Source organism: Arabidopsis lyrata (assembly GCF_000004255.2).
Source record: "Arabidopsis lyrata subsp. lyrata unplaced genomic scaffold ARALYscaffold_6, whole genome shotgun sequence".
Lineage (NCBI taxonomy): Eukaryota > Viridiplantae > Streptophyta > Magnoliopsida > Brassicales > Brassicaceae > Arabidopsis > Arabidopsis lyrata.
In genome coordinates this window covers 25,053,205-25,079,841 of record NW_003302550.1, presented here as the reverse complement: position 1 = coordinate 25,079,841, position 26,637 = coordinate 25,053,205, and the positions used below count along the sequence as shown (strand labels likewise).

Genomic DNA, 26,637 nt, shown 5'->3' with positions numbered 1-26,637 from the left:
GCCTTGAACGGAAAGACTTTCTCATTGAACGTGACATGACGAGAGATCACAATTTTTCTTGTCTTAAGGTCAAAGCATCTGTAACCTGAATGAAGAAGAGGATAGCCGAGGAAAACTGATGGTGTAGACCGTGGCTCGAGTTTGTTTTGATTGTTTGTATGAGGGTAACAAAGAGATCCAAAAACTCGGAGATGAGTGTAAGAAGGTGATTTTTGAAACAAGACAGAGAAGGGAATTTTGTTGTCTATCGAAGAAGATGGAAGGAGATTTAGAATATGAACAGCATTGTTTAAGGCCTCCACCCAAAAAGAAGTGGGAAGATTAGCTTGAATTAACAAGGTTCGAACAGCGTTATTGATAGTTCGAATCATGCGTTCGGATCTTCCATTCTGTTGCGAGGTGTATGGACACGAGAAGCAGAAGGTGATACCATTTTTGGCGAAAAAATCATGAAACTGAGAGTTGTTGTACTCACCTCCATTGTCACATTGGAGAGACCGAATATTGGTCTTAAAATGATTTTTCACATAGCTATGAAATTGAGAAAATTTAGAGAAGACATCACTCTTGTTACGAAGAGGATAAACCCACAAGAAATGAGAGAATTGATCCAAGAAAAGAACATAATAACGAATTCCCGATATGCTAGGAATAGATGAGGTCCACAAATCCGAATGTATTATTTCAAATGGTGAAGAAACAGAAGATGTGGAAGAATAAAAAGGAAGCTTAACATGTTTTCCAAGCTGACAAGCATTACAAGACAAAGGGAGAGTCTTTTTATTTGACTGAAAATAAGAAGAGGAAATTAACGTCCTTAAGGCATCATTGCTAGGGTGAGCTAATCTTTGATGCCAAATTTCAGACGATTGAGCGAGAAACGCCGAAGCTTGAGCTTGGCTCTTATTGAATGTAGAAAAAACTGGATAGAGGTCGCCCGTGCTATCACTGCGGAGAAGTGTCTCCTTGGTGTGGAGGTCCTTAATAGAAAAACCAAATGGGTCAAACTCTATAGAACAGGTGTTATCTTTAGTGAAACGACGGACTGAAACAAGATTTTTGATGATATCGGGAGTGACAAGAACATTTCGAAGCGATAAGGGACGAGGTTTATTAACAAGTGTTAAGGATCCGGTAGCAGCAACAGGTATGCAACCACCATTGCCCACAATGACAGACTTTCTGATGCTAGGATTAAAATTAGTTTGGAGATCATTACCTGAGCCTGACGTTAAGTGAGCGGTAGCTCCGGAGTCCATGTACCACTGGGAATCGGTGGGATCTTGCAGTGTCAGCGTGTTGAATGCCTGGGCAAAATCTGCTGTGCTTTCATACTTGTTCCCTCCAACATTTTGAGTGTTGTTGTGTGGTGTGTTGTATGCAGGTCGTGGTCCAAGAACCCCATAACCACTGCCTCCTGCAGCTGTTAGTTGAGGCGGAAACCCCCACGGCTGCTGCCACATCGGGTATGGTGGCGGGTAGAATGGACTGTTCCAAGCGTTGAATGGAGTGGACTGGTAAGATGGACGTGGTGAGTTGTATGACGACCGGCCTCTTCCACGAAACTTGTTGTTTCCCTTGCCACGGCCTCTGTTCTGAAACTGTTGATTTCCTGATCGTTGGAAGTTGTTGACGGGTGGAGCTTTAGAAACAGCCAGGACAGTTGACGATGAGGAGTGATCAACATGTGTAGGGTTCGGTTTGATCGCCTTCTTTAGACGTTCTTCCTCGTCCTGCAACATTGCTGTTGCATCATCAAAACTGGGAAAGGGCTGGCGATGCTTAATCACGTTGATGATGTTGTCAAATTTGGCGTTCAAGCCATTTAACACATACATCACAAGCGTACGATCTTGCACCGGAGCGTCGACATTACTGAGGGAGTCAGCAAGTTTCTTCATTTCACGACAGTAGTCAGCTACCTTCATGTCACCAATCTCCTTGGTTCTCAATTCGTTGTCAAGACGCAAGGCCCGAGCATCCTTGTTATTCCTGAATTGATTTTCGATCCGCAGCCAGATCTCACGAGAGGTTGAACCAGAGACGAAGGAACCCTGAAACTGTTTAGGTGTGAGAGTTCCATAGAGCCAGATCTTCACAATCCCATCACGTTTCTTCCATGCGACATCGTCGGCGTTAGCTGGGAGCAGAGTGCCATCGATGTGGCCAAGGACATCGAAGCTGAGACAGTGGGTGAGAAAAAGCTCTCTCCACGCATCGTAGTTACTCTCTTCAAGATCAAGAATCACAGGGATGTGAGTCTTGATGTTATTGACTCCGTAAATTTTGTCGGAATTGTTGGCTGCGGCGGCCATTGAAGAGAGATTGAAGGTTGGAAGAGAAGAGAAGAGAAGGAAGAAGAAGAGGAAGAAAAAGAGATAATTTAGAGAAGCGTTTTAGATTGAGCTGCGCTCTGATACCATGAAAGATTGTGAAAGTCTCCCTTGAGGAGATCGTTGTGTATTCACTTGAATATAAAGACATTACAGTTACAAACTGTTTCGAGATCTCCTCGATACTCCTAGATACAAGGGAATATCCTAAGTATAATAAACAAACAGATTGATCGTATCTTATCTCCTAATATTGAAAGATTGTGAAAGTCTCCCTTGAGGAGATCGTTGTGTATTCACTTGAATATAAAGACATTACAGTTACAAACTGTTTCGAGATCTCCTCGATACTCCTAGATACAAGGGAATATCCTAAGTATAATAAACAAACAGATTGATCGTATCTTATCTCCTAATAGATCCATGGCTGAAGCCAGTGAGCTCCTGTTCTTGCGGTGTGGCTTCAGTTCTGAAGTGTAGAGACTCTGTTTGCGCAAGCTTGAATGCTCACAATATCACTCTAGACTCTTGGGCGACGGCTGAATCTTCCACTTTGCACCTCTCCATCGATGATTTATTCGATATGGAGAGAATGTAACGCATGTCTGCTTCAAAACCAAGCCTCAAGTGCCAACGTCTTGTTCAAGCAACTTGATAGAGGAATCCGTAATAACTTGCTTGGTCAGCGAGACACAATCACCGGTTTGTAGATGCATCGTCACTTTGGTTGAGAGTTTCCTAACTCACTCTCTGTGTAAGACTTCTTTACTATTTCGGAAACGAGGCTCTGTTTTAGGCACAGTTTTCTCATCTTTATTTTATGCACTGTAAGTTTTTTTTTTTTTTCTTAACAAAATCCTGAAATTGTTATACCCAGAAAAAAAATGAAGTTTTCATCATCCATCATCATTCAGTGGCAGCATTCCATTAGAACGATAAAACTACGTGCCGTTTAAGGCCAACACAAACGTCACTCAGTCCCCTTTTTAAATGATGAAACGGCGATTGAGTTTTCCTCTCTCTCTCTCTATTTTTCCCCATCCTCTTTCTTTCAATCTCTGATCAAAGAGAGAGAGATCGAATGGCAGAATTTGTTGAGGCTGATAATGCAGAAGCAATAATCGCGAGGATCGAAACCAAATCGCGGAAGATTGAAAGCTTACTCAAACAGTAATATTAAGTATACCTTGGAGCTAACCCTAGAGTTTTTCTTTTTTTTCTTGGTTTTAATCCCAGATTAGTGTTTTAATTTGTGCAGGTACAAACATGTCGAAGCTTTGAAAACGGCTCTTGAAGGTTCGCCTCCGAAAACTCGCGATGAACGTTGCAAGGTCTCTGTTTCCTCTGCCTCAATTTAATCGCCTCTTATTTTGTTTCCTGAGCCAAAAAAAAAAAAAAAGATGGATCATTCATGTGGGTTCAATTGCAGTCGGCTAATTGGATAGTTGTGCACAGAGCTATAATGGCCATAAAGGATATTGACGGAATGCTCAATGCTCTTGATGCCGAATATTACGACATTCTCATGAAGTAAGTCCTTCTAGAAAAGTCTCTTTTCTTTTGTCTGGATTGCATTGGAGATAGATATAGGTCTTTGAGTAAAAGTTCGATTTTGTTGCTAGAATCTCTCTAAAAGTTAGATTTTGTTTGCTTGAATGGTGTGGAACAGGTACTTGTATAGAGGCCTTTCTACTGGGGACCGACCCACCTGCGATCAGTGCTTGAAGATTCACGAGAAACTCACAGAGAGAGCTGGTCTCGGTTGCATTCTCCGCTGTCTTACTGATACTATAAACACCGTTTGATCCATGATTGCCACTAATGTATACTTGATGCTTCATGATATATGCATTCTCCTTGAGAAACCATGTCTCAGTTTCATGTTTTCGCATAAGAATATTATCAAGCCTCAAACTTGAATTTGATTCAAAATCCTAGACATCCCCAAGAGGATCATAAACATTGAGCATTTATCAGTTTAGACTTGTTTTTCAATTACCAAACAGTTGCTTGATAACAAGTCATTCCTACAACTCATGTGTAACACAATTCTCTCTCTTTTCTCCAACACCCCAACTAAAACAATCTAAGCCGTTTCTGAATGTTTTCCGGATCAGCTGAATCATATAATACGAGTGTTTAGGCAGGCAAGTAAGACTCCAACATCAATTTGGCTGGGGAAGGTGTTAAAATCTCTACGATCAGGTACGTGTATTTCCATTCCTTCTCTGCCTTGTCTTTAAACATCTCCGTGTACACTTTCCCTGCTCCTTGAGGCCCACGGATGTAGAAGTTTACCTGAAGCATATTCAATTTTGATCATGTTAAACCTGCAATACTCTATTCTGCTTCCTCGACAATTTATATTAACAAGAATGTGAATCCAAGGGCAGAAGAGGTTCTACAATGAATTACCTCAACATGCTCCACTCCGTCTTCATCTGTAAATACTCTATTGGGTATACGTTGACGAGCAGCGCGGTTTCTGGTTTCTTGTCCATAGCCTTTGATGGGGGATCCAATCCTAACCCTCACCTAGTTAACAAGACAATCTCAGCATTGTTGCATTTTATAAGCAGATGCTTTTATTTAATACACCAACCCTCCGTTATGATCAATCTATAGAGTTATTTTCTTATTACCTGACCATCATCTTGAATTCTCTTCAAGGCTTTGTCAAAGACCTTGTACCTAGGATACAGAATGGTGTCGTTAGATTACTCTAACCACATCCAAGTGTCCGAGCATATAAATGAAACTAGAGTTCTGAAGCCTCACTCTTTTGGTTGAAATATGAGCTCTTTAAACACACCGTACCCAGCAGCTCCAGCGACCCCAAGCCCAGCCAGAATAACAAGACTGTAGGAAGCACCTTCTGTAAAGGTCACCGGCTTGTCCGGGATGTGGTACGTAGGAGAATCAAAAGGATCCTCCACCGTTGTGACCTCTTTCTTAGCCTGTTTCGAAGAATTGGCAAAGCAGGCATTAATGTTAAGACGCTATTCATATCGGGGATTAGATGACATAAGTTGTCTGTCGCTTTTGACACCTTGCGTTGTGATAGATGGCAAACACACAACGTAGACATTAAGTAGAAACTTGTAAGAACAAACACAAAAAAGTTGGAGGTCAAAAGCATATTCTTATGAAAACCTTATTCTGCTGATTCCCAGGTTCTTTAGAAGTTCTTGATGCAAAAGATCTCGTAAAGTAAGATGAGTTGATGTTCTTTGGACGAGCTTCCGTACATATACTTGCTTGCGGATTTCGGAAGCGAAACAATAGTCCTGCAAACAGATAATTGTCAGAACAACAAGTACACAAGAGTAGGATTTGAAGTTTGATTACACATAATGATTGCTGACCATTAGCTCCAGTAGAGTCCTGCAAAAGAAAAACGATGAGAGTTATGAAAGTAACATCTAATAACAAAAGGGTGTAAAGAGCAAAGAAAATGTTGTCTTCACCAGAGTCATAAGACCAGAATCAGTAATGGCCTGCCTTGATGCTCCTCCTCTTGGTAAAACGCTTATCAACTGCATCGGAAGGGAGAGAACAAAATATTAAACAAGTAAAAGGGAAGAATACCTTTGAAAGAGAAATAGAAACAATCTCGACCAAACAGGCAGGGAATGTTGTTAAAAGAACTTGGACAAAAGTAATAGTGTAATTTTTCCCCAGATCAAGGTCAATTCAAACAGGAGTAGAGAAGCATTCACCCGAGACATTGAAAAAACAACCTCAGACCAAAGAGCAGATATTGAAGTCGAGCTATGTAGATTAAGATCCTAAACAATCCATGTCTATGTAGAAGAACCAATAGCTTTTAGCCATTATTGTATAGAAATGCCGGCAGACTGGGAAAAGGAGATGGAATAACGAAATCCTTACCGATTTTGGGATTCCAGAACAAGGTAGTGAAGCGGAAGAAAACGAAGCCAGTTTCGACTTTGATTGGTGGCCGATGGCCACCGCTGATCTCCTTCGAAGGTTCATCATCATCATCTCTGATTGAAAAGAATTGAAGTGGAGACGACGACGACGACGAGCGAGCGAGCGAGGTTGATGAGCAAGGCAAAGCCGCTCGCCGCTTCTGGGGTTTTATCGTAGACACGTGACAAACAAAGCACCGCACGTGCACGCTCTTGACTTGGGCTTGGTGGGCTCATGAGATAAAGCAAATAAAATCCAAATGGGCTTTTTTTTTTAATAAACCCAAATAGTGAGTGTATCTCTTCTTCTTTCTTGCAACCTCAACCATGGAAATTGCAATTTGCAAACATGGCGCTCGCGCTCTCGTCGGCATGTCCTCCTCCTCCACTCCGCAGCAGTCGTCGTGGCGGTTTTCGAACAAGCTGCTCGATCTTCGCGAATCCAGCACAGCGAGCCAAGCGGAAGCTGCTTGAGCTGATCTCCGAGGAGGATCGAGGTGTGAGAACCCAGAAAGACGCCACGAAGCGAGATGCAATCGTGGATGCCATCGAATCCATGGCGGTTATCGGACGCAGCTCCATCACCACGGGAGAATCTCTATCTTCCACTTGGCGGCTCCTGTGGACGACGGAGAAGGAACAGCTATTCATCATAGAAAAGGCGGGCTTGTTTGGGACGACCGCCGGAGACGTTTTGCAGGTGATCGATGTGAATAAACGGATCCTCAATAACGTCATCACTTTCCCGCCGGACGGAGTTTTCTTCGTACGCTCTGATATCGAGATCGCTTCCCCGCAGAGAGTCAATTTCAGGTTCTTCTTCTCTTTATTTTGAAATGTGTAGCATCTTTGCTTAGTTGATAGCGTTTTGATATTCAGATTCAATAGTGCGGTGTTGAGAGCGAAGAACTGGGAGATCCCACTGCCACCATTTGGGAAGGGCTGGTGAGTGTGACTTCTCTCTGTTACCTCTTCGGAGCTACTTCTTCTTCTATAGATAAAGAGAGAGTTTGGGTTTTGGTTCCACAGGTTTGAGAATGTGTATATGGACGCTGAGATCAGAGTGGCCAAGGACATCAGAGGAGACTACTTAATTGTTGATCGTGCTCCTTATAACTGGACTGAATGATTTGTAATTTGTGATGCTTCTTGTATAATACACCATTTCCTTCTCTCAACCCCTTTACCATTGTGCCTCAAATAGATGATGCAGGAATATAGGGAGGAGGAAGAGGAATATAAGGATCATTCAAAGTGTGATCCTTGAGTTTATTTAGGGTTTTTGTCTGTGTTTGTTACAAACACACCACCCACATTTTCTATGCCTTTTTTTCTTTTTTCTGTTGTCTTCACAATCCATGAGTTAAAAGGCCAACCACTAAAATCCTTTGTATCTTCCTTCACTGTGACCTTAAAAAGATGTTGGCGTCCGCAAGGGTAGAGAAACAAAAAGAATTTGGCAAAAGCACCAAGCGTGTTGCGTATCAGGGGAAGGCAACACTGCTTGCTCTCGGTAAGGCCTTCCCCAGCAATGTTGTTTCCCAGGAGAATCTCGTGGAGGATTATCTCCGTGAAATCAAATGCGATGACCTTTCTATCAAAGACAAGCTGCAACACTTGTGTAACTTCCCTCTACTTTCTTTGACAACTTTTTTTTTTTGAGCACTTGTGAAAGATAAGCTTGTTTGTGTGTCTTGGTGATGTTAGGTAAAAGCACAACTGTCAAGACACGCTACACAGTCATGTCTCGGGAGACGCTGCAAAAATACCCCGAACTAGCAACCGAGGGTTCCCCAACCATCAAACAGAGGCTTGAGATTGCAAACGAGGCGGTTGTGCAGATGGCATATGAAGCGAGCTTGGTTTGCATCAAGGAATGGGGAAGGACAGTGGAAGACATCACTCATCTTGTCTATGTTTCCTCCAGTGAGTTTCGTTTGCCCGGAGGTGACCTCTACCTCTCGACACAGCTGGGCCTTAGAAACGAGGTTCAGAGAGTGATGCTGTATTTTCTGGGATGCTATGGAGGTTTGAGCGGGCTGCGCGTGGCCAAAGACATTGCTGAGAACAACCCAGGGAGCCGGGTGCTGCTCACCACCTCCGAGACTACGGTTCTGGGGTTCCGCCCGCCCAACAAAGCTCGCCCTTACGACTTAGTTGGGGCTGCTCTCTTTGGAGACGGAGCAGCTGCCCTGATCATCGGAGCTGACCCTAGAGAGTCTGAATCTCCCTTCATGGAGCTTCACTGTGCTCTGCAGCAGTTCCTTCCCCAAACACAGGGGGTGATCGACGGGAGGCTGTCAGAAGAGGGAATAAGCTTCAAGCTAGGAAGAGACCTCCCTCAGAAGATCGAAGACAACGTGGAGGAGTTCTGCAAGAAGCTGGTGGCAAAGGCTGGCTCTGGTTCGTTGGAGTTGAATGACCTTTTCTGGGCAGTTCATCCGGGTGGACCAGCCATCCTGAGCGGGTTGGAGACAAAGCTGAAGCTGAAGCCGGAAAAGCTGGAATGCAGCAGAAGGGCGTTGATGGATTATGGGAACGTAAGCAGCAACACCATCTTCTACATAATGGACAAAGTAAGAGATGAGCTTGAGAAGAAAGGCACAGAGGGAGAAGAGTGGGGTCTGGGCTTAGCTTTCGGACCGGGAATCACTTTCGAAGGCTTTCTCATGAGGAGCCTCTAAATCTCTATGAACCGGACATTTTCTAAACAAATAAAATATCGCCACGTTAACTATTCAGGAACCGATGCCAACACTCATACATGATACATGGAATTGTTGCATTAGTTTTGGTCTTCAATGGTAAATCATAGAAATGCATCAATACAGTAAGTTATATACTACGTAATTGATTCTTCAACGAGATCTTACTTCATGCATCCAAAAAGTAATTTCATACTTGCAAAATTCAAATGTCGTTTTCTTTGGCTTAAAAATATTCACTCGCTCTTTGGAATTTTTTTTTTTCTAGCAAAAGAACATATGTAACATAGTGTGACACACTAGTATTATATTTTAGCGAATCCTACTAACTATGACAACAAACTATATATGTGAGTCATATACAGAATTGATTCTCACATTTAAGTTGTCAACAAAACATTCAACAAGTCTTAAGCAGGCCATTAAAGAAGGGACCTGAATAATTTAATATATATGGTTAACTATTCAAGTATCATGTCCCCACTTGTCAATTACGTGATTACTACAAAAGTTCACATAAAAGTTCTTTATATACATATAGGAAAGAGAAGAAGATGTCAATAACACTAAACCTTTTAAACTGCTGCGATACACAGATTTAGGATGAGCCAATGTGTTCCAAACTGTCACATCGATGATACTACGGCAGCCGCAGCAGCCACCACCACCGTCCGCTCCATCACAGCAGCAGACATCCCCATGTATGTACCTTAATTTATCATCTCGATATTATAAGTGGCCACAATATCATAAGAGATAGCTTTTCTTGTTTGTCTGCAGATTAGACTACGAGGTAGCCGAGCTGACGTGGGAGAACGGGCAACTGGGCTTGCACGGCTTAGGTCCACCGCGAGTGACGGCTTCGTCGACAAAGTACTCCACAGGCGCGGGTGGAACGTTGGAGTCGATAGTGGACCAAGCTACTCGCCTCCCTAACCATAAGCCCACCGATGAGCTCGTCCCGTGGTTCCACCATCGCTCTTCTAGGGCCGCCATGGCCATGGACGCGCTTGTCCCTTGCTCCAAACTAGTACAGGAGCAGCAGAGCAAGCCCGGTGGCGTTGGCTCCACCCGGGTGGGGTCATGTAGCGATGGTCGTACCATGGCCGGTGGAAAACGGGCCAGAGTGGCGCCGGAGTGGAGCGGGGGCGGGAGTCAGAGGCTGACCATGGACACTTACGACGTAGGTTTCACCTCAACATCCATGGGCTCGCAAGATAACACCATCGACGATCATGACTCCGTCTGCCACAGCCGCCCACAGGCAAGTCATCATATAACTTGTTCTAGCTAGTTTTAATTATAAGTAAATAATATTAGTTAAGAAAAAACGATAGATGGAGGACGAAGAAGAGAAGAAAGCCGGAGGCAAATCATCAGTTTCAACCAAGAGAAGTAGAGCTGCTGCTATTCATAACCAATCCGAACGTGTAATTATTCACTCAACCATTTTTTTCAAACTGATGATTGGTTTTACATGCATGACCCCCTCGATTTTACCCTTGATTGATTTTATTGCAGAAGAGGAGAGATAAGATCAATCAAAGGATGAAGATTTTGCAGAAACTGGTTCCCAATTCCAGCAAGGTACGCATGCCGTTTTACATATGTATCATAAACATTATTACGTACGTGGCTAAATAAAAGTCATATGAGTCTGCGTGCGTATGGTACAAAAAGATGCTATACAGTAGTAGTTGATTAGTAATAGTAGCTAGCTAGGTATACATGAAAATAGAGCGAGGGGATAATATGAGAAAAGGGTGGTGGACCAAAGTGAAGTGAATGCATCTAAAGAAATGGACCTCATACGATGATTCTACTCCACACACTTATGTCCATCAATCTCTTATTTGCTTGTCTCCTAAAAACTTATTTTACTTGGTCCGGTTGGTCCATTCATACACCTTTAATTATTATATGCCTTGTGGCTGTCGACTCAAAAATCAACACAATCTACATTACACACATGCTTGACTATATCCGTAGCATTGGTTTGGTTAATTATAGCTAGTAGATACAAATGAGGTTTGATAATTCGTTAACTTTGGAACTATAGACGGATAAAGCATCTATGTTGGATGAAGTGATAGAGTACTTGAAGCAACTTCAAGCACAAGTGAGCATGATGAGCAGAATGAACATGCCTTCCATGATGCTTCCTATGGCCATGCAGCAACAACAACAACAACTACAAATGTCTCTCATGTCCAATCCCATGGGTTTAGGGATTGGCATGGGGATGCCCGGGCTCGGTCTCCTCGACCTTAATTCTATGAACCGAGCTGCTGCTGCTGCAACCGCTCCTAATATCCATGCCAACATGATGCCAAACCCATTTGCGCCCATGACTTGTCCATCATGGGATGCTTCGTCAAACGACGCTCGATTTCAGTCTCCTCTCATTCCCGATCCTATGGCTGCCTTTCTTGCATGCTCGACTCAGGTTGACCTCTTTTTTCTATATATAGATATACAACTTGTGTCTGATCAATGCTTCATTACCATTTATATTTATATATTGGGAATTGCAGCCAACGACGATGGAAGCATATAGCAGGATGGCTGCATTATATCAGCAAATGCAACAACAACTTCCTCCTTCGAATCCAAAATGATTATTTAAACACGTCTATATATGTGTTAGTCACCATACATACATATATATTCCATCATAATTATTTACTTATTTGTATAGGCTACTCATGAATTACGTACTTAAAAAAAAAGATATTGTTGTAATTGGATAGAGAAAAATAAATAATGGTTATGTTTGGGTGAATTAGTAACATCACTCCACCACATCCACAAATGAACTCCATTTTTTCTAGATCAATATACGAACAGTAGATAATCCTTCGCTTTCACCAATTTAATTATGTCACTGAGGATAAGTGAAAAGTAGAAATGGAGTAGACACAACAGCATATGCTTTGTCTGCAAAATTCCACAATAATTTGTTGATAATGTTATTGAATTTATAATGCTACAAGAAACAAAAAAAAAGAAAGCGAATATTTAATTTTCAAAGGTGCTGTAAATGATTGGGTGTTAACAGGTCAACTTGGCCCCGACCATTACCACACGTTTGTGAGTGAACAAATCAAATTGTTATTAATAACGAAAAATGACTCGAAAATTCATGAGAAAAATGCCAAACTCAAGTAACTAAGTAAGTAGTAATCAATCGTCACCACACATATATACATATTTTGCAGTGTCTAACATATAATTGAAACATACGATACGAAGCACGGAGAAAATGACATAAGAGGAAGAAAAAAATCAAATCATATAACTCCAAAGGTCGACACCAGTTGGTTTGACAGTTAAGTATGATATATATACACTCCCAAAACGGTGGTTGCCTGTTCGTACAAAAGTTAAGAATAATAATATATGGTATTTTAAAAAAAAAAAAATTTACAAAAAGGAAACAATTGAGTTTTTCTCTCACCAATTGATAAAGTGAACATGATCTTTCATGTTTTGACAATTTGTGACTTTTCAGACAAAAATACCCTCAACTACAAACGTAACTGTGCTTGTTTGGTTTCTTTCATTTAGTTTTTTTTATTTAATTAAAAACAATTAAACTGAAGATGAACGACGGAAAGAAACTGAAGAAAACGAAGGAGAGAAGAGGAGGAAAAATTTGAGTTCAACTGATTTCCAATCTTCTATTTAATCTCTCAATCTTTTTGTATTATCTGGAGACGAGCAAAACGTAACAAAATTCCGGCGAATCCCGTATCAAATCCTCTCTAAATCTCTCATTTTACTTTGCTTTTTTCGAGATGAGCAAAAACTAACTAATTTCTGGCGATTAAGATACCGGAGTACATATGACCAGGAAAAAATGAAACAACTGAAGATGAAGAGTCGGCGCCGCTCGAATGTAGTGACAAGTTCAGCGGAGAGGCAAGTGAATAGCTTACCGGAGAAGATAATCGAGATTCCTAGTACATTGCCGGAGAGCACAAGTATGGGTAAGTATCTGTTAACACTGAATTCGATTTTCATTTGGGGATGGGGATTTAGGAATCTAAAATCTTGGGATATTGATTTTGAATCGAAGATTTAATCCCAAAGGGAGTTAAACTTGCAAGCAACTTCCTGACCGTCGTCCATGGTATACCAACCGACCCATATGCTTGCTTCGCACATGGGTTGTTGTTAACAACAACGGACAACTACAGTGACTTCGTGCCGGTAAATGCGATGTACTGGGAAATGATACCAACGTTCGAGGCAGCAACCGCCGTGGGGAAGTTTGCCATGTACCACATTCAAGCATCTTCATCTTGAAGGCTCTCCCCTGTGGCAAAGAGCATGGAGGTTTGTTAACACTCCATGATATATTAGACGTTGCACATACGAACATTGGTGCCGAAATTGTTTCTTCTACTGGTACACACGAGAGCTCTGCATTTTCTAGAGGTGACATGGTTATAAAGGATGAAACATGCAATTTTCCCTCGTATGACTATGCTTCAGCTCTAAGTTTTACTTTATTTCTTATGAATCTACGCTACTTCTCGGTTTATATCTATGCTTTGTATTTCCTTTTCCAGAACTCATGTTATGAATGAATGAAGTTTAATTTTATGAAGACAACATGTATTAATTATTAAACGTTTGATGTTGAAATCATCTGTATACGTACATAGTTCAGAACACTAATATTACCATACACAGCCACGAAATGGTAACAACAACGGACAAATATGTACGTACACATGATCAAATTATTCAATATGAACGTACACTTGTCAAGAATGATATGTTAAACGTACAAAGCCATAAAAATAAATTAGGCCATATATTTAAATTTTGGGAGTTAAACATCCTAGAAAACAACAATATTTGTTTGTAGTTTAACGCAACAGTATGTAGTTTTAAGAAAACACTCAAACATTAAATTTATTAGTATAAACAACAATATGTAGTTTTAAGAAAACACTCAAACATTAAACAACAAAGCAATATGTACTCCTTTATACTAATAAATCACCATCATTATCTCTTCGACTTCCGGTATGTCCGGATCATAAAACAACTCTGAGACAGGGCCATGATTCACAAGGTTCGGATTATTTCTTCCGGTAACCCGCCAGCAAACGAGTGTAACCACAATATTACGCCGAGTATAACTCCGGAAGTAATGTTGGAAGTTCAAAGCTTGTTGATTGTGTGCTTCACATTCCACAATTTCCATGCTAAATTAGATAGAATGATAAACATGATCAGCAAATGAGAAAAGTAGTTTTATTTGCAAAGGTTAAAGGTACGTACTATCTATCTTTGATCTTGAAAGGTAGTTTCACACCGTAAAAATCTTCGGCCATGAAAGTATTATCATAAAATATACAAAAAAAAAACCAAAATATTATGGATATTGTTATAAAATATTATGGAAGTAGGAAACCAAAATACTATGGAAGTATTGTCATAAAATATACAAAAACAAGTTTTAGATTAAACTACTGACAGACCAACACATTCTTATCAACCGTCTTCTCAATAATGTAGTCGAATGGAGTAGAATCATAAAAATATAATGCGCCCATTCGCAATGCGTTAGTTACAATGGTCTGATCCATAAACTAGATCCCGTAGTCGTGCACTGTTGCTCTCATTGGGTCAGCGTTGTTACGGACGTAGAAAGATGTGATAATTTTCTATTCATTTTCTTTGACTCGGTCTAAGTAAAAAGGAGCAAGACGACGATCAATGATTACATCTATACGGGAACGTGAATCCTGCAAGATATGATAAAATCGAATTAGAGTTTAGAAAATGCGTTGTATGTTGAAAACGACGAACGAGACAAATGCATAGTACCGAATCATCTGCCAAGTTCATGCCGATTTCGAAAACGTTCGGTGCAAAACAAACTTCTTAAACACTCGCACAACAAAGACACAAATTGTCCACCTAGTGATAAGAGGACACAATTCAGAAATAGTATGATATCCGTCCATGATGATAACACGGAAAATAAGCAAAACCGGTGCGAGTTTGTGGTTCATAGATATAAACCGAGTCTTTACAAGGGTTTTCGATAGCTGAAACGTGGAAAATAGTAAGAAGAAATTATGGCTTAAATAAGAAAATTTTGTAACTGACGCAATGGTTAATTCGAAAGGGTGCAACGTTTGAGATATGCAATTGTGTAATCGTCTGTAACCGTTTGTGGTGTAAGATACACGTACAAGGAGAAGATCATAAATGTACATAGTTATACGATGGCAAATACAAACGTACACCGCAATAAACTTTGGTACATAAAGTACCTGATATAACACGGATTTTACTGGTTTTAACCGTGATTTACGTGTTAGTTTTAGAGTCTTTTTTGTTGTTTCTAGTGTCTTTTTGAGTTTTTTTTTCAGGTTTTTACACGTTCGGAACGAAATTGGAGAAAAGGAATCATTCTGGAGCTAAACCGAAGATTTGGAGCTGAAGAGACGAATTCGGTTCGAACCAAGGCATGAGTGTCGACCGACACCCTTGGTGTCGCTCGACACCATACGCGGCCCAGCAAGGAATCTCAACGGTTTAGAGTTTTAAAGCCTGCAGAATTTACCCAGAAGACTTTCCTATTTGTAATTTTAGTCCCTGCACGTTTTTGTAGACTTTATAAATAATTTTTAGGGTTTTTCAGTTTCTGTACCCTGCAACTTTTGTCTTTTTGCTTCTGTAAGTCTCTGTGCTTGAACCCTTTGGAATATAATTGGAGAGAACAACTTTTCAGAGATTCATTACCTTGTTAGAGAGAAGATTTCTTCTAAACCCTTTTCTTCTATTGATTTCTTATTCTGCAATTTATTCAACATGTTTTCTGTTTCATTAATCATGTCTGAGTAATCTCCCTGTTAGGTTTAGGGATTCTTATTAGGGATTTAGACGAACTAGTAAATCAATTACCTGTTAGGATTAATCCATAGAGTTCTTCATCTAGGTTGTTCTTAATGCTTGTTATAGAGTAGCTAACTAGAACCTTATCTTAGGATAATAGGTATTTGATCCGAGAGGGCACCTGTTACCTGAACTACTTTAGATGAGCCTGGTTTATAGGTGTATAATAAGAATCGGCCTATCTACTAAGGTGAACATATCAAACCTAAATTTAATGCTAGTCTAGATCTAGGAATTCGCATCGAGAGGTAGAATTACTGATATTAGGCTTGTAAGTTATCGCATCGAGATGTGGTTAGCTATTCATTAGTGATTTGAGTTTAATAACGGTTCATTAAATAATCCTAATTAATTTGCTAGATTTACTAATAGTTTATTTCCTGAAAATTTCCCTAAACCTGACGCTTTAATCTATTGATCTTTTCACCAGATATCATTGCCTGCTATTGTTTTATTTTAATTTTAATTATTTTATTTAGCCTAATTTTGAGACTTATAACTTATTGTTGAACAAAAAAACTTTGCGGAATTTGACCCTAAAGTACTGCAATAGATCTCTTATTTGAGAGAGTAGGCTTTAGGATCAATTTGACCTGTATCAGTACCCACATAAACGTACACTGTCAACACTTCGATAAAAAACAAACACACTGAGTTAAATTGGATTTTTGCAAGTCTTCTTGTTATGACCTTCTTGTCTACATTTTGTACACTGATTCGGAATAAGTTTTCTGTCTCTTTTTCTGAACTTGAGAACAACAAAAGTTAACAACAAATCATGTATATCGTCTGTCACCAAAAATAGCACTGGTTTTTCTGTACATACACGTTAACTTGTGTACGTACACTCTACCATGGTTTTTGGTGAGTTTTCACTCCCCGACCCAGAGTTGGTTTCAGCATCATGGCCATCCATCGTAGAAATACTATTCATGCCTCCCTTGACGGTTGTACTGAAAGACACAAACAAGTTTACACTAGGATCCCAACACGGATCAAGAAGAATGTATCCAGGCTCATTTGATTGTCAATGTAGACAGGAGGGCGTGTACGTTCTAACATCATTGACATATTTTCCGGCATCTAGTAACTAATTACTGGATGTCATTCAGTGGACTTCAAATTGAAAACCTCACATAATGTATGTGGCAAATCCGTGTACGTCATGTTTTCCCTAACACGTACACACTGACCATTGCATCTTTTCTCAGGTTCAAATTTTTATTCTTCTTTTGTTATTCTCCACTCACCAACCATAATAAATACTGGAATCTCCATTAACATTCTGCATCATAAATTTAGGAAAACCTCATTAAATGCAACTAAAAATAACTTTTATAGCTCCAATTGCAAAAAAGAATTTCTAACTACACAATTAATGCACATAGAATCTCCTTATTTAGCATTTACAACAAAACAAATATAGAATCAAGACAAAAAAATTAGCTTTTCCTAAAGTTTTGTATCCAAATAATTTTATTTTCTTTCAAATCAAAATTCAAGTGTATGTAATAGCTAAAATTTATTTTTATAACTTCATTACTTACCACGTTCACTGCTTTTCTCGCCTGCAAATTTTGTTAAACAACAATATCAAAATGACAACAATCTCATTCGTTCATAGATATTTGTGAAAAAAAAAATTTCTCTATAAAAAATCTAAACAGTATACGTATATATGATATAAGAGGAATAAAATAAGATATAATGATAAATTTGCATTGATTACAATTAGTATTAGCCAGGTCTTTCCTTTTTTAGTATTTAAACCCTTTATCACAACATATTTTAATTTTTTAATCGGCTTTGGTACACTATACACGCGACAGAAATAAATAAAAAATGCCTCCACTGTAGCTAACGAGATATTTTGTACGTAAACAACGCGCCTAACTAATTCGTTCGCTGTTTCCGTACACTAGTTTTGCTAGAATGGCAATTTCGTCCGAAAATGACATAATTGTCAAAACTTGAAAGTTCTCCCCAACTTTGTCAAAACGTGAAAGAAAAACATGGTCAATGGACCTGGTCCGTAATTAACCCATTTTTTAATCTATTATTCACACATACATGTAAACTATTTAAATTTCAAAATTTGTAGTGTGTTGAGCACAATGAGCAGATATAAATGTTGAAATTTGTAGTATATTATGCAGATACATAATGTGTAGTATTTTTTTATTTTATTTTTGGTACCATTATATTAAAACTAAAAAAAGAAAAGTTGAATTTGAGATGATGTGATACATATGTCACATGCATGTGTGTGTGAGAGATAGGTTTAAAAAGAAGGGTGAAGTCAAATGTTGGTTAAATGCGAGATTCATTTCACACCAACAAGAGTATCGCCGACGCAAAAAGGGCTGACCCCGAGACAAAGAGAGGCCCAATTTTAATATATATATATATATATGTTCTGTTACTTTCAGCCCACACTTATTAGATTATCCCATATGTATATTTAGTCCACCCAATCTACATGCAGGCAACAGTTTATATCAGATAGACTTAAGCGAATCCTGCCTCTAGTCATTGTTGGCTTTCATCAAAGACAGGTTATTATTGGAGAATGTCCTTGTAGCCTCTGAGGTGCTGCAAGAGTATCATTTAGATTCTTCCTCGCCTCGCTTAAAATTGCTGTTTCAAAGGCGTTTGATTCAGTTCGTTGGGATTTTATTCTCTCTGCCCTTCAAGCGTACCAAATTCCTTCAACTCTCATCAAGTGGGTTAAAGCTTGTATATGTACTCCGAGCTTCTCGATCAGCTTGAGTCAAATATTAGTTATTCTTTTTGGGTTGTTTTACTGCTAGATTGGATGATTCATTCTTCTATTCCGAAGAATATAATATTATGTGCGATTTTAATTATAAGCCAAAAAAAGACGCCAAGGAAAATGGTGAATGAAGAAGAGATATCATTCTATTGCCTTTCTCATTCCTCTACTTCTCCTTCCCACTAACACGCCAAAATCATCATTCCTGATCAAATAATACATTTAACAATTTTTAATAGTTAAGTTTTCTGATACTTGCAAAAATTAGATAATTGTACAGACCTCGAATATTTCTGCCTTCCCATGCCGAGTAAACAATGCATCTTCTTCAACGTTAGTTTACTTGTGCAATTCTCTTTCAAATCAGCCAGGCATTGTGTTACTGACTAACAACAACACACCTCTCTAATGTCCCCCAGACTCCACACTTGCTCTTCCTCTTCAAGCACCGTCACCTATATTACCATTTTTCCTACTTGTGCTTCAAACACACCAACAACCAAGCAAGTTAAGTAACCAAACTAATGTTCAACACAAAAACAAGCGTTTCAGAGGAGTATCTGCAAATACCATGGGAGGGATTATATGCAACTCTGGTATTAGTTGCGGATGCCTACGGCAGTTGCAAACATCATCATTATCAGCAGCTTGTACCTTCCAGCGTTATCACAACTCCACCTTCATTTTGTACAGAATCATGAGGTCAGTGGTGACACAATGGAGCTTCTAAAGGGAAGAGTTGCATTAATCTACCTATCCAATTCTTCATACTAAATATGCGACAAAATAGTTCTGTGAAGCAACACGTACATAAAAGACATCTCAGTTGGTTCCTAAGATGAAATGATACTTGGGATGATTTTTGGAAGCAAATTGTGTAGCTGCTGCTTCCCACACGAATCACTGGAACTAGTAATGCACGTAAGCTCATTTTCCAGAACAGAGTAAGCTTCAGAAAATGCCTGCACGGATATATCATCTTTACTATCAATAAAACTTCTTCATCGTCGTATTTTTAATATAAAAGCATTGATAGATGCATATAAAATCCAACTCACCTTAATACATTGATGTATACGGAAGCAATTTCTACCCACATTATTTGTTGGGAAAAGAGGATCATCAATGTGTATCGGATCAATACTATAAGCAGATAACCAAAAACGTGAGGATAATATAAGGTATAAAAGTTAGTATTTCACTTGCAGTTTGACAGAGCTGCGATATTTACCTATAACCCCTCTCCCGATTCCTATAGATACCACTTCCTTGCACTGAAACACGCATCTGGCGAGGATCAAACACATTACTGCAAAACAAACAAGCCCAAATTACCAATTATCGTCATATGACCCTCTTGCGAGAGATATCAGTCACTATAATTAGCAGTAACCATTTTAACTGACCCAAAAAAGTAAAGAAAATCCATTAGAAGCCCCCCAAGGTTCTGCAAAATACTTTTCTCAATTAGTAATTGCATTAATATAACAAGGAAACCTAAACAAGATAGCTCCTGTGACACAGAATAGGCAAACAATAAAACTACGTACTTGGTTGATAGAGAGCCCCAAATGATGCTCATGCTGAAGAAAACGAGTAATCAGTAAGACCTGCAATAATTATAGTAAGATTTTCAAATATCGGAACATATGTTTTAGTGGATAGATTAAAAGTGTGGCTGAATATTTCTGTCCAAGAACGTCGCAGTGGTTCTAATTAAATTAGACAAGCACCAATTACCAGGATCCGCATTAAATATACAGAGACAGGCCACCTATAATCCAAAAGAAAAGAACATATTACTTAAGTAAAAGAATACGCCTCACCAGGCAATAAGAGCTTAATCCACCAGAGTATGATTGATCCAGAGTACGATCAGCCAAAAACTGCTTTAACACCAGAGCAAGTGGTGTGGCAGCTGGAAATTGATCAGTCAGATCTTTGACCTGCAGTAAAATTTTTTTAAAAAAAAACACGACCAAAAGAAAGGAAAAGGTTACAGAGATACATACATATGAAGAGAGTATAATGTAAGAAAAAAAATCTGGCTATGGAAAAACAGAAAAAAATAAATACCAGCTGCGTGGTTTGAAGGCCCGTATGGGATGGAGTTTTGAAACTGATGTCAAGACGGACAGATTTTGCATTTGCCAAGTTTCCAGTGTTTGTTGGCAAAGAGTTTGCTGCTGCAGAGTCTTCAAATCCAACCATTTCAGTGTTACCATTGCTGTCCTGGTCAACAGTGATACTGATACAGTCTGGGCCATCTTTTGGTGACTGTATACTGCATACTAGATCACAAGGGACTTCCACAACAAGCATGATAATTGGTATCTGCACAAGCATAAACGGATCATATTAACGAAAGCATGATAAGTAACTAGCAATTGTGGATAAAGAAAAACATCAATAAATGACGCATTACAGCTGTGTTTTCAACTGTCTTCAGGGAATCAGTTTTTACCCACTCTTGATTGGCGAGATACCTGGCTGCATGCTGAATAGCAAAACATGGTAGAAAAGTGGATTCAGTTATAAAATGCAGCAAGCGAACTGTCAGATATAGGACTCTTATTTACTAAACAGAAAAAAAACAGTTTCTAAGAAAGAGAAAAGAAGTAGAGTAGAGTGCCAGGCTGCCAGCTCAAGCATGAATCAAAAATCTAGTATATGACAATGCTTCCACAATACTAAAGCAATTCTGGTTCCCTCATATGCAACAACCAGCATATGAAGAAAGATAGAACCATATACCAAAATAATTAGACTAGCGCCTAATACAATAATATACAAGCACGTATTTCATCATTAAAGTAAAGCAATGTAAAAGTTAAGAAAAAAAGCTTGATTGTTTACTGCTACGCATCTCAAAAGTAAAGAAATTTAGATTTCAAGAACAAGATCTGCCAAGCCCAAAGACATTCAACAGTTGCAACATGACTTGCGCACTAAGCATACCTGAAGGCAAGTCTCCTTTATACCATTGCGACCCTCCAAAATTCCTGCCTCTTTAATAGGTTCCTGAGGCACGTATTATATATCAGATCTTCCAGTTCAAAAAGCAATGCACACGACGAATAATTTTGGATTTGCTTACCAAATTTCTCACGGGAGGAAGACAAACCACAAGATCCACATCACTAGAAGGGAGAGACAAACCAGTTGCAGATGAACCAAATATGTTCGTTCTGGACCTGGGCCACAGAACTTGGAGAGATCGGGTAACCCGCTTGATTGCCCAACTGATATAAGGTTTGCGGGCCATATTCTCTGCAGCAACCTTTGCAAGCAGTATATAATTCAAAGGATTAGAAGAAACACCATCCCAAGAAAAGTAAATATACACTTCAAAGACGCTCATATAGATCTCTGCAAACTAAAGACAGTTACTAAAGCATATGGAAAAATAAATGAGGTATTGTGATTACCTGCTTGCAGAAAGAATCTATCTCGTCATTAAGAAGACCGTGGATCAGTGATAAAGATTCTTGCATTGGACAGTTCAATAACTCCGGTGGTTGCAGAGGGAAGGCCACATCAGGCTGTAAAATAGCATTATAGACAAACGCAACTTAGACAGAGTTTAGCTATACATAGACGTCAAAGATGTTGCTTACATGCTCTTGGTCTCGGCCTAGTTGCGACATTGCAATTAAGTGATCTTGCAGGAGGGCCCCCGGTAAAGGTTGAATGATCGGCCTGACTGCAAGGCTTTTGTTTCTCCAAGGCAAAACAACTTCTGCTCCACAAGGTTCTTCCCAGTTTACACCGTCATGAAACCAGCCTCTCATACCCCAATGTCTTGGGCTTGAACTTCCAGACCTCACAGTTGGAAAACCTCGCCGTGCTCTGGAGTTGCTCACAGGAGAAGGAGGTGGCAGTCGAGGGGCACGTGGAACACATAGTACCACAGGTGATGGTGGCCGCTTTATACGAGGATGCTCGCGCCTTGTAGGTGGAACATTTGGGCTTTTAGTATCATAACTACGCTTGTAATCAGATTTTGACATATTTGGGATGATTATAGGGCGCAAAATCGGATAAGGAAGTGAGTCTCCTGAATTTCCTTCAACATCCCCTGATAAACTAGCCAAAGTTCCGGAGACTTCCTCTTCACCTGCAACTTCACTTGTTGTTGGCGGAGCTTGCAGTATTTTGGTAGATATTTCATTACCTGGCACAACATAACCGAGAGGCTGATTTGCCGGGCCTAAGGGGTGAAAAGGGGAACAGAACGAGGCTGCAGTTGGAGAATCTAGTCCATTTGCGCTGTAAGAAGACGAAAATGCAACCATGTCATCAACAGACCTCTTCATTTCAGCTTCATGCCAAGCCCAAGAGCTATCATCAGAACTAAGGGACGGAGGGCGAGAAAAGCCAGTCCCGAGATGATCGGAAGGATTCCAATACATCACTCCACCACCGAAATATTGATTATAGTCTACTCCAGAAACAGTGTGCACCTCAAAATCTTCCTCTAACATCCAGTTATTCTCGCATTCATTCCCCAGCTCGGGCTTATTTTTCTGTTCAGGAATGTCCACCAGAATTCCAGAATCATAATTGCAAGCGAATGCTGTTGTCAAGCCGCAATTGCTATGAACCATGGGAGGCCAATCTAGACTCATGGGCATGGGTCGAGAAAGAACTTGTTTGTGGGAACCTTCAATGGAAGGATTTCTAGCATGTTGCACAGTGGACACAAAAGGTTGGCGTACGTATGCATGCAAATTGTGACCAACATCAAGATGCAGTCTATCAGTTGCAGTTGGAAGGTGAGAATTAACATGTGAAAAGTACATAGGAGCTACAGCAGGCCACTCATAAGAAACAAATTCTGAACTGCTGGAGGCAATACCGTAACCTGCTTCTCTTCTCTGATGGTGAATCCGATGGGATTCCCCTTCCTCCAAAGTTCTGGATCGTCCATTAGGCATTGTCAACTTTTCTTTACGATCACCTGGACAGCAAGATTTTTGAGAGTTCACATTCTCACAGCTTGGACCACCGGCAGGATCCGCAGAACTCAAATTGGAGGAAATCACATGCGTTTCAGCTTTGTCGTGCAATTCTTCCTCTCCAGAATACTCACAATTAGCTGCACCATTCACAGATGCACAAGTACCTGATCTACTCCTTTCACAGCTAAATGAATCATGCTCTCCAATAATCTGAGCATTGATATTTTCCTGAGGAAGCTGATAGGCAGAAGTACAACTAGAATCACATTTGGGAGCTTCTACGATGGCTGAACTATTCACTACGGACTTATTCACTTCCCCGGTGTTTTCCAAACTTGTACACTTCTTACTCTTATTCTTTTCTTTCCTTTTCTTTTTAGTTCTTCCTTTCCTGGCAACCAACCCTGGGACAACTTCCTGATAAATATTATCAGTTTCAAAACAACCCGAGTTCAATTCATCCAAAATATGAGGAAAGAAAATAATTCACCATAGTTGCTGCAGAGGCCGCAGGACTACTGATCTTCGTTGAAGCTGCAGGAACTTTCTTGCATTCTATCGCTTCTCTGTTTTTGGTAAATTCCAATTTAGCTTGATCTTTCTGGAGATAACTTCAAAGATCAAATTCAAGTTGCCATACAGAAATTAAATAATCTGTGGACGGATAGAAACTATGTACCTTTCCGCTTTTTGTGGACAAACTAACATTTTTATCAGATGTAGCCTCCGGAGTAGGCTTTTTCAAGTTCCTGGTCTTTCCTTTGTGTTTACGGCTGGTCAAACCAAGCTTCTGATTGGATGATGAACTTGGAGAACACTTGTGAGTGTTGTCATCAAGAAGTTCAACTTTAACGGAATCAATAGAGATTACCATAAGAAAACCCCGCAGTTTTCTTAAGATGCAATCAACTAAGGTTGTGATAGTACCCAATGAGCTGAAAAATACGCTTTGTACTGGAACTAAGCCATTTTGGCATAAGATGAGCAGCGAAGCAAATTCTTGAAGAACGTATAAGCCACTTAAATTACTGGCTACGGTAATAGGTTTCCTTGATACAGAGTTTGGTTCCAAAATCATGTCACAGAATGAAACTTCAGAAGTTTCTGTACGCCTTTTCCTTGCACTTGCAAAATTGAAGAGCCATATATCTCCCTGCTGTGCTTGATTTGCTTCTCTAAGAATCTCATATATCTGGATTTGAGTGACAGCAGAAATTTAGATAAAATCAAACGGCATATACACACACTTGGATAACATGTAGCGGAACAGTGGCAGAGCTCACAGGATGACAGAGACTTCCAGAATGCAAGTTCACAGTAAAACAAAAGCAACCTTAATCTAGAAGGAATTTTAATATTTGTATAGACAATCTAGATAAGCGTCCAAGATTTTCAAATAAGAAGCCATAGTCCAAGAAAAAAGAGATAGATCTTTATACTAGTGAATCATTTTGTTGGCTCGAAATGCTATCCCTTGATAGCATATAGCCATAATTTGCCTACATCCTTTGCTATAGTCATTTATATGAAGTTCCATGTAATACTACTACATCTGCACCTTTAAGTTTTGACATGGAAAACACATACCACAGATTTAGCTGACTTCCCCAACAAACAAGTCCAGATTTTCCTGTGTGTTGCGGCATCCAAATTCTGCCACCAATCAACACAGGCCTTCTTCCTCCAATACGAATTGGCAGCCGCAGCAGCAGCATTCAATTTTTCTTTCAATTTGATTCCTCTTTTCTTGCCACTATTGGTGTTCAGCCAAGCTAATCTCAAGCTAACCTCTAACCTATTAGCTATGAAGGCTTCCATGCTATAATAGCCTTTGGCTTTGAGCCACTCCAATTCTACCCAATTGGAACCCAAATCACTCTCTTCTCCTCTCAAAAATGCTCCATTCGATAAAGCATCCATAGTCTCCACGAAACGATCCACATTCGTAAGAAGATCATCGGCCATGACGACGGAATCGAGGGAATTGACGGAGCAAGAGCAATCTTGAGCATTTTCCCCTTCTCTAGAACCAAAGAGCCGAGTGGAGTCGAAAACGAAACGCTCTGGCTCGTTAGACTCGGCAACCCTGGAGATTAAGCCACGAGATTTTTTAAAGCAGAGACTGGGGAGATCGGAGGAAGGGAGGTCTGGGAGGATGATGAAAGAGCCAGGGCCTTTGGTGCGGATATAACCAAGCATCTGAAGGAGGATTTGGACGAACTTGGGATCAACGAAGGTGAGGTGGGAGAGGCGCTGGTGTACGCTGAGAGAAGAGAACCATCGGAGGATCGCCGACCTAGGATTGGGGATACTATTAGCCATGGAAGAGGAAGAAGAATGGGAGTGGTACAGAGATATGTGAGATGTGAGGGAATCGATAAGTTGATTCTGAGCCATGGATGAGCCAGAGAAGGAGAATTTGGATGGGAGATGCCGATTTTCCATGGTTTCTTTTTTTTTTTTTCAAGTCTCCAAAGGAAGAAGACGAACGACGAACGGCTAATAATAACTTAAACCAAATCAATAATCCCCAACCGGTAACTGGAACCGGTCTTACTTGCTAACCATTCAATACGAGTCTATTTAAAACGGGCCTGGGCTTGAGCCCATTGTAAATCCTCGATGTTCTTCTTAGACAATTAGAACCGGAACAAGCCCATTGGCAACAGCTACCGGTATGATTATAAAATTGCAGTAGTGGAGAATCGAGAAGACACGCATCGAGTTTAAACGTGTGGTCGGAGAGAATAAAAGTGTGTGCAGATTTGCTTAAAGGGAAGGTGCTATAAAAAAGGATCTTGTTGGCCACGAGCTTCTTCCTTTTCTTCTTCTCCGCCGCACCCTTTGGGTCAACAGTTAAACCCTCTCCATTACGTGTGTGAGTATAACCATATAATATTAACATTATATAGATTATGTTTCATGACGTAGATCCTGCCTGTTCTACATACAAAATAATTAAATGGTTTTGATATGAGACGTTGGATACTTTTATCAATCTGGTCAACTGCC

General features: G+C 40.0%; 7 protein-coding genes across 11 annotated transcripts; 4 read left to right on the top strand and 3 right to left on the bottom strand.

The window, feature by feature from the left end:
* Positions 1-502: 502 nt before the first annotated feature.
* LOC110227687 lies at positions 503-2,746 on the bottom strand. The gene is made up of 2 exons (XM_021022872.1): positions 1,220-2,746; positions 503-980 (listed from the first exon to the last, which is right to left on the bottom strand). The coding sequence occupies exons 1-2, from the start codon at positions 2,313-2,315 to the stop codon at positions 946-948; spliced, it is 1,131 nt and encodes a 376-aa protein (XP_020878531.1). The 5' UTR covers positions 2,316-2,746; the 3' UTR covers positions 503-945.
* A 615-nt stretch (positions 2,747-3,361) lies between these two features.
* On the top strand, positions 3,362-4,258 carry LOC9309045 (actin-related protein 2/3 complex subunit 5A). The gene is made up of 4 exons (XM_021022875.1): positions 3,362-3,503; positions 3,592-3,664; positions 3,763-3,863; positions 4,003-4,258. Exons 1-4 carry the CDS (start codon positions 3,415-3,417, stop codon positions 4,136-4,138), a joined length of 399 nt encoding a protein of 132 aa, XP_020878534.1. The 5' UTR covers positions 3,362-3,414; the 3' UTR covers positions 4,139-4,258.
* LOC9311118 (probable mitochondrial import inner membrane translocase subunit TIM21) lies at positions 4,233-6,598 on the bottom strand. The gene is made up of 8 exons (XM_021022873.1): positions 6,225-6,598; positions 5,801-5,869; positions 5,699-5,717; positions 5,487-5,620; positions 5,112-5,290; positions 4,976-5,024; positions 4,749-4,868; positions 4,233-4,631 (listed from the first exon to the last, which is right to left on the bottom strand). Exons 1-8 carry the CDS (start codon positions 6,336-6,338, stop codon positions 4,473-4,475), a joined length of 843 nt encoding a protein of 280 aa, XP_020878532.1. The 5' UTR covers positions 6,339-6,598; the 3' UTR covers positions 4,233-4,472.
* LOC9311117 (probable plastid-lipid-associated protein 11) lies at positions 6,589-7,525 on the top strand. Of its 2 annotated transcripts, none has more exons than XM_002875004.2 (3): positions 6,589-7,078; positions 7,145-7,210; positions 7,295-7,525. In XM_002875004.2, the coding sequence occupies exons 1-3, from the start codon at positions 6,615-6,617 to the stop codon at positions 7,392-7,394; spliced, it is 630 nt and encodes a 209-aa protein (XP_002875050.1). In that variant the 5' UTR covers positions 6,589-6,614; the 3' UTR covers positions 7,395-7,525. The 2 variants fall into 2 exon arrangements, with proteins under 2 accessions (XP_002875050.1, XP_020878533.1); XM_021022874.1 differs by having other exon boundaries at positions 7,154-7,210; positions 7,295-7,443.
* A 29-nt stretch (positions 7,526-7,554) lies between these two features.
* On the top strand, positions 7,555-9,115 carry LOC9311116 (type III polyketide synthase C). The gene is made up of 2 exons (XM_021022871.1): positions 7,555-7,886; positions 7,973-9,115. Exons 1-2 carry the CDS (start codon positions 7,685-7,687, stop codon positions 8,947-8,949), a joined length of 1,179 nt encoding a protein of 392 aa, XP_020878530.1. The 5' UTR covers positions 7,555-7,684; the 3' UTR covers positions 8,950-9,115.
* Positions 9,116-9,236: 121 nt separating this feature from the next.
* On the top strand, positions 9,237-11,782 carry LOC9309044 (transcription factor UNE10). The gene is made up of 6 exons (XM_002875002.2): positions 9,237-9,671; positions 9,751-10,234; positions 10,308-10,400; positions 10,492-10,557; positions 11,030-11,416; positions 11,505-11,782. Exons 1-6 carry the CDS (start codon positions 9,574-9,576, stop codon positions 11,586-11,588), a joined length of 1,212 nt encoding a protein of 403 aa, XP_002875048.1. The 5' UTR covers positions 9,237-9,573; the 3' UTR covers positions 11,589-11,782.
* A 6,499-nt stretch (positions 11,783-18,281) lies between these two features.
* LOC9309043 lies at positions 18,282-26,152 on the bottom strand. Of its 4 annotated transcripts, none has more exons than XM_021021574.1 (18): positions 25,213-26,152; positions 24,305-24,817; positions 24,116-24,226; positions 22,282-24,042; positions 22,093-22,206; positions 21,762-21,944; positions 21,623-21,685; positions 21,090-21,161; positions 20,741-20,998; positions 20,491-20,610; positions 20,215-20,274; positions 20,071-20,111; positions 19,896-19,973; positions 19,723-19,807; positions 19,418-19,626; positions 19,235-19,342; positions 18,947-19,145; positions 18,282-18,869 (listed from the first exon to the last, which is right to left on the bottom strand). In XM_021021574.1, the coding sequence occupies exons 1-15, from the start codon at positions 26,068-26,070 to the stop codon at positions 19,498-19,500; spliced, it is 4,446 nt and encodes a 1,481-aa protein (XP_020877233.1). In that variant the 5' UTR covers positions 26,071-26,152; the 3' UTR covers positions 18,282-18,869; positions 18,947-19,145; positions 19,235-19,342; positions 19,418-19,497. The 4 variants fall into 4 exon arrangements, with proteins under 4 accessions (XP_020877233.1, XP_002872974.2, XP_020877234.1 ...); XM_002872928.2 differs by having other exon boundaries at positions 19,475-19,626; XM_021021575.1 differs by having other exon boundaries at positions 19,475-19,626; positions 21,129-21,161.
* Between the last annotated feature and the right edge of the window lie 485 nt (positions 26,153-26,637).

Excerpts from the sequence above, each read along its gene's own strand:
- LOC110227687 (XM_021022872.1), bottom strand. The coding sequence starts at position 2,315 with ATGGCCGCCGCAGCCAACAATTCCGACAAAATTTACGGAGTCAATAAC. Across the intron at positions 981-1,219 it reads TCACTTAACGTCAGGCTCAG|GACCTCCACACCAAGGAGAC; the intron begins GTAATGATCTCC and ends TTTTCTATTAAG.
- LOC9311118 (XM_021022873.1), bottom strand. The coding sequence starts at position 6,338 with ATGATGATGATGAACCTTCGAAGGAGATCAGCGGTGGCCATCGGCCAC. Across the intron at positions 5,870-6,224 it reads GTTCTGGAATCCCAAAATCG|TTGATAAGCGTTTTACCAAG; the intron begins GTAAGGATTTCG and ends CTTCCGATGCAG. Across the intron at positions 5,025-5,111 it reads CTCATATTTCAACCAAAAGA|GTACAAGGTCTTTGACAAAG; the intron begins GTGAGGCTTCAG and ends TCTGTATCCTAG.
- LOC9309045 (XM_021022875.1), top strand. The coding sequence starts at position 3,415 with ATGGCAGAATTTGTTGAGGCTGATAATGCAGAAGCAATAATCGCGAGG. Across the intron at positions 3,504-3,591 it reads ATTGAAAGCTTACTCAAACA|GTACAAACATGTCGAAGCTT; the intron begins GTAATATTAAGT and ends TAATTTGTGCAG. Across the intron at positions 3,864-4,002 it reads TATTACGACATTCTCATGAA|GTACTTGTATAGAGGCCTTT; the intron begins GTAAGTCCTTCT and ends GGTGTGGAACAG.
- LOC9311117 (XM_002875004.2), top strand. The coding sequence starts at position 6,615 with ATGGCGCTCGCGCTCTCGTCGGCATGTCCTCCTCCTCCACTCCGCAGC. Across the intron at positions 7,079-7,144 it reads CCGCAGAGAGTCAATTTCAG|ATTCAATAGTGCGGTGTTGA; the intron begins GTTCTTCTTCTC and ends TTTGATATTCAG. Across the intron at positions 7,211-7,294 it reads CCACCATTTGGGAAGGGCTG|GTTTGAGAATGTGTATATGG; the intron begins GTGAGTGTGACT and ends TTGGTTCCACAG.
- LOC9309043 (XM_021021574.1), bottom strand. The coding sequence starts at position 26,070 with ATGGAAAATCGGCATCTCCCATCCAAATTCTCCTTCTCTGGCTCATCC. Across the intron at positions 22,207-22,281 it reads TAGGCCGAGACCAAGAGCAT|CCTGATGTGGCCTTCCCTCT; the intron begins GTAAGCAACATC and ends GCTATTTTACAG. Across the intron at positions 21,945-22,092 it reads TAGATTCTTTCTGCAAGCAG|GTTGCTGCAGAGAATATGGC; the intron begins GTAATCACAATA and ends CTGCTTGCAAAG.
- LOC9311116 (XM_021022871.1), top strand. The coding sequence starts at position 7,685 with ATGTTGGCGTCCGCAAGGGTAGAGAAACAAAAAGAATTTGGCAAAAGC. Across the intron at positions 7,887-7,972 it reads AGACAAGCTGCAACACTTGT|GTAAAAGCACAACTGTCAAG; the intron begins GTAACTTCCCTC and ends TGGTGATGTTAG.
- LOC9309044 (XM_002875002.2), top strand. The coding sequence starts at position 9,574 with ATGAGCCAATGTGTTCCAAACTGTCACATCGATGATACTACGGCAGCC. Across the intron at positions 9,672-9,750 it reads ACAGCAGCAGACATCCCCAT|ATTAGACTACGAGGTAGCCG; the intron begins GTATGTACCTTA and ends GTTTGTCTGCAG. Across the intron at positions 10,558-11,029 it reads TGGTTCCCAATTCCAGCAAG|ACGGATAAAGCATCTATGTT; the intron begins GTACGCATGCCG and ends TTGGAACTATAG.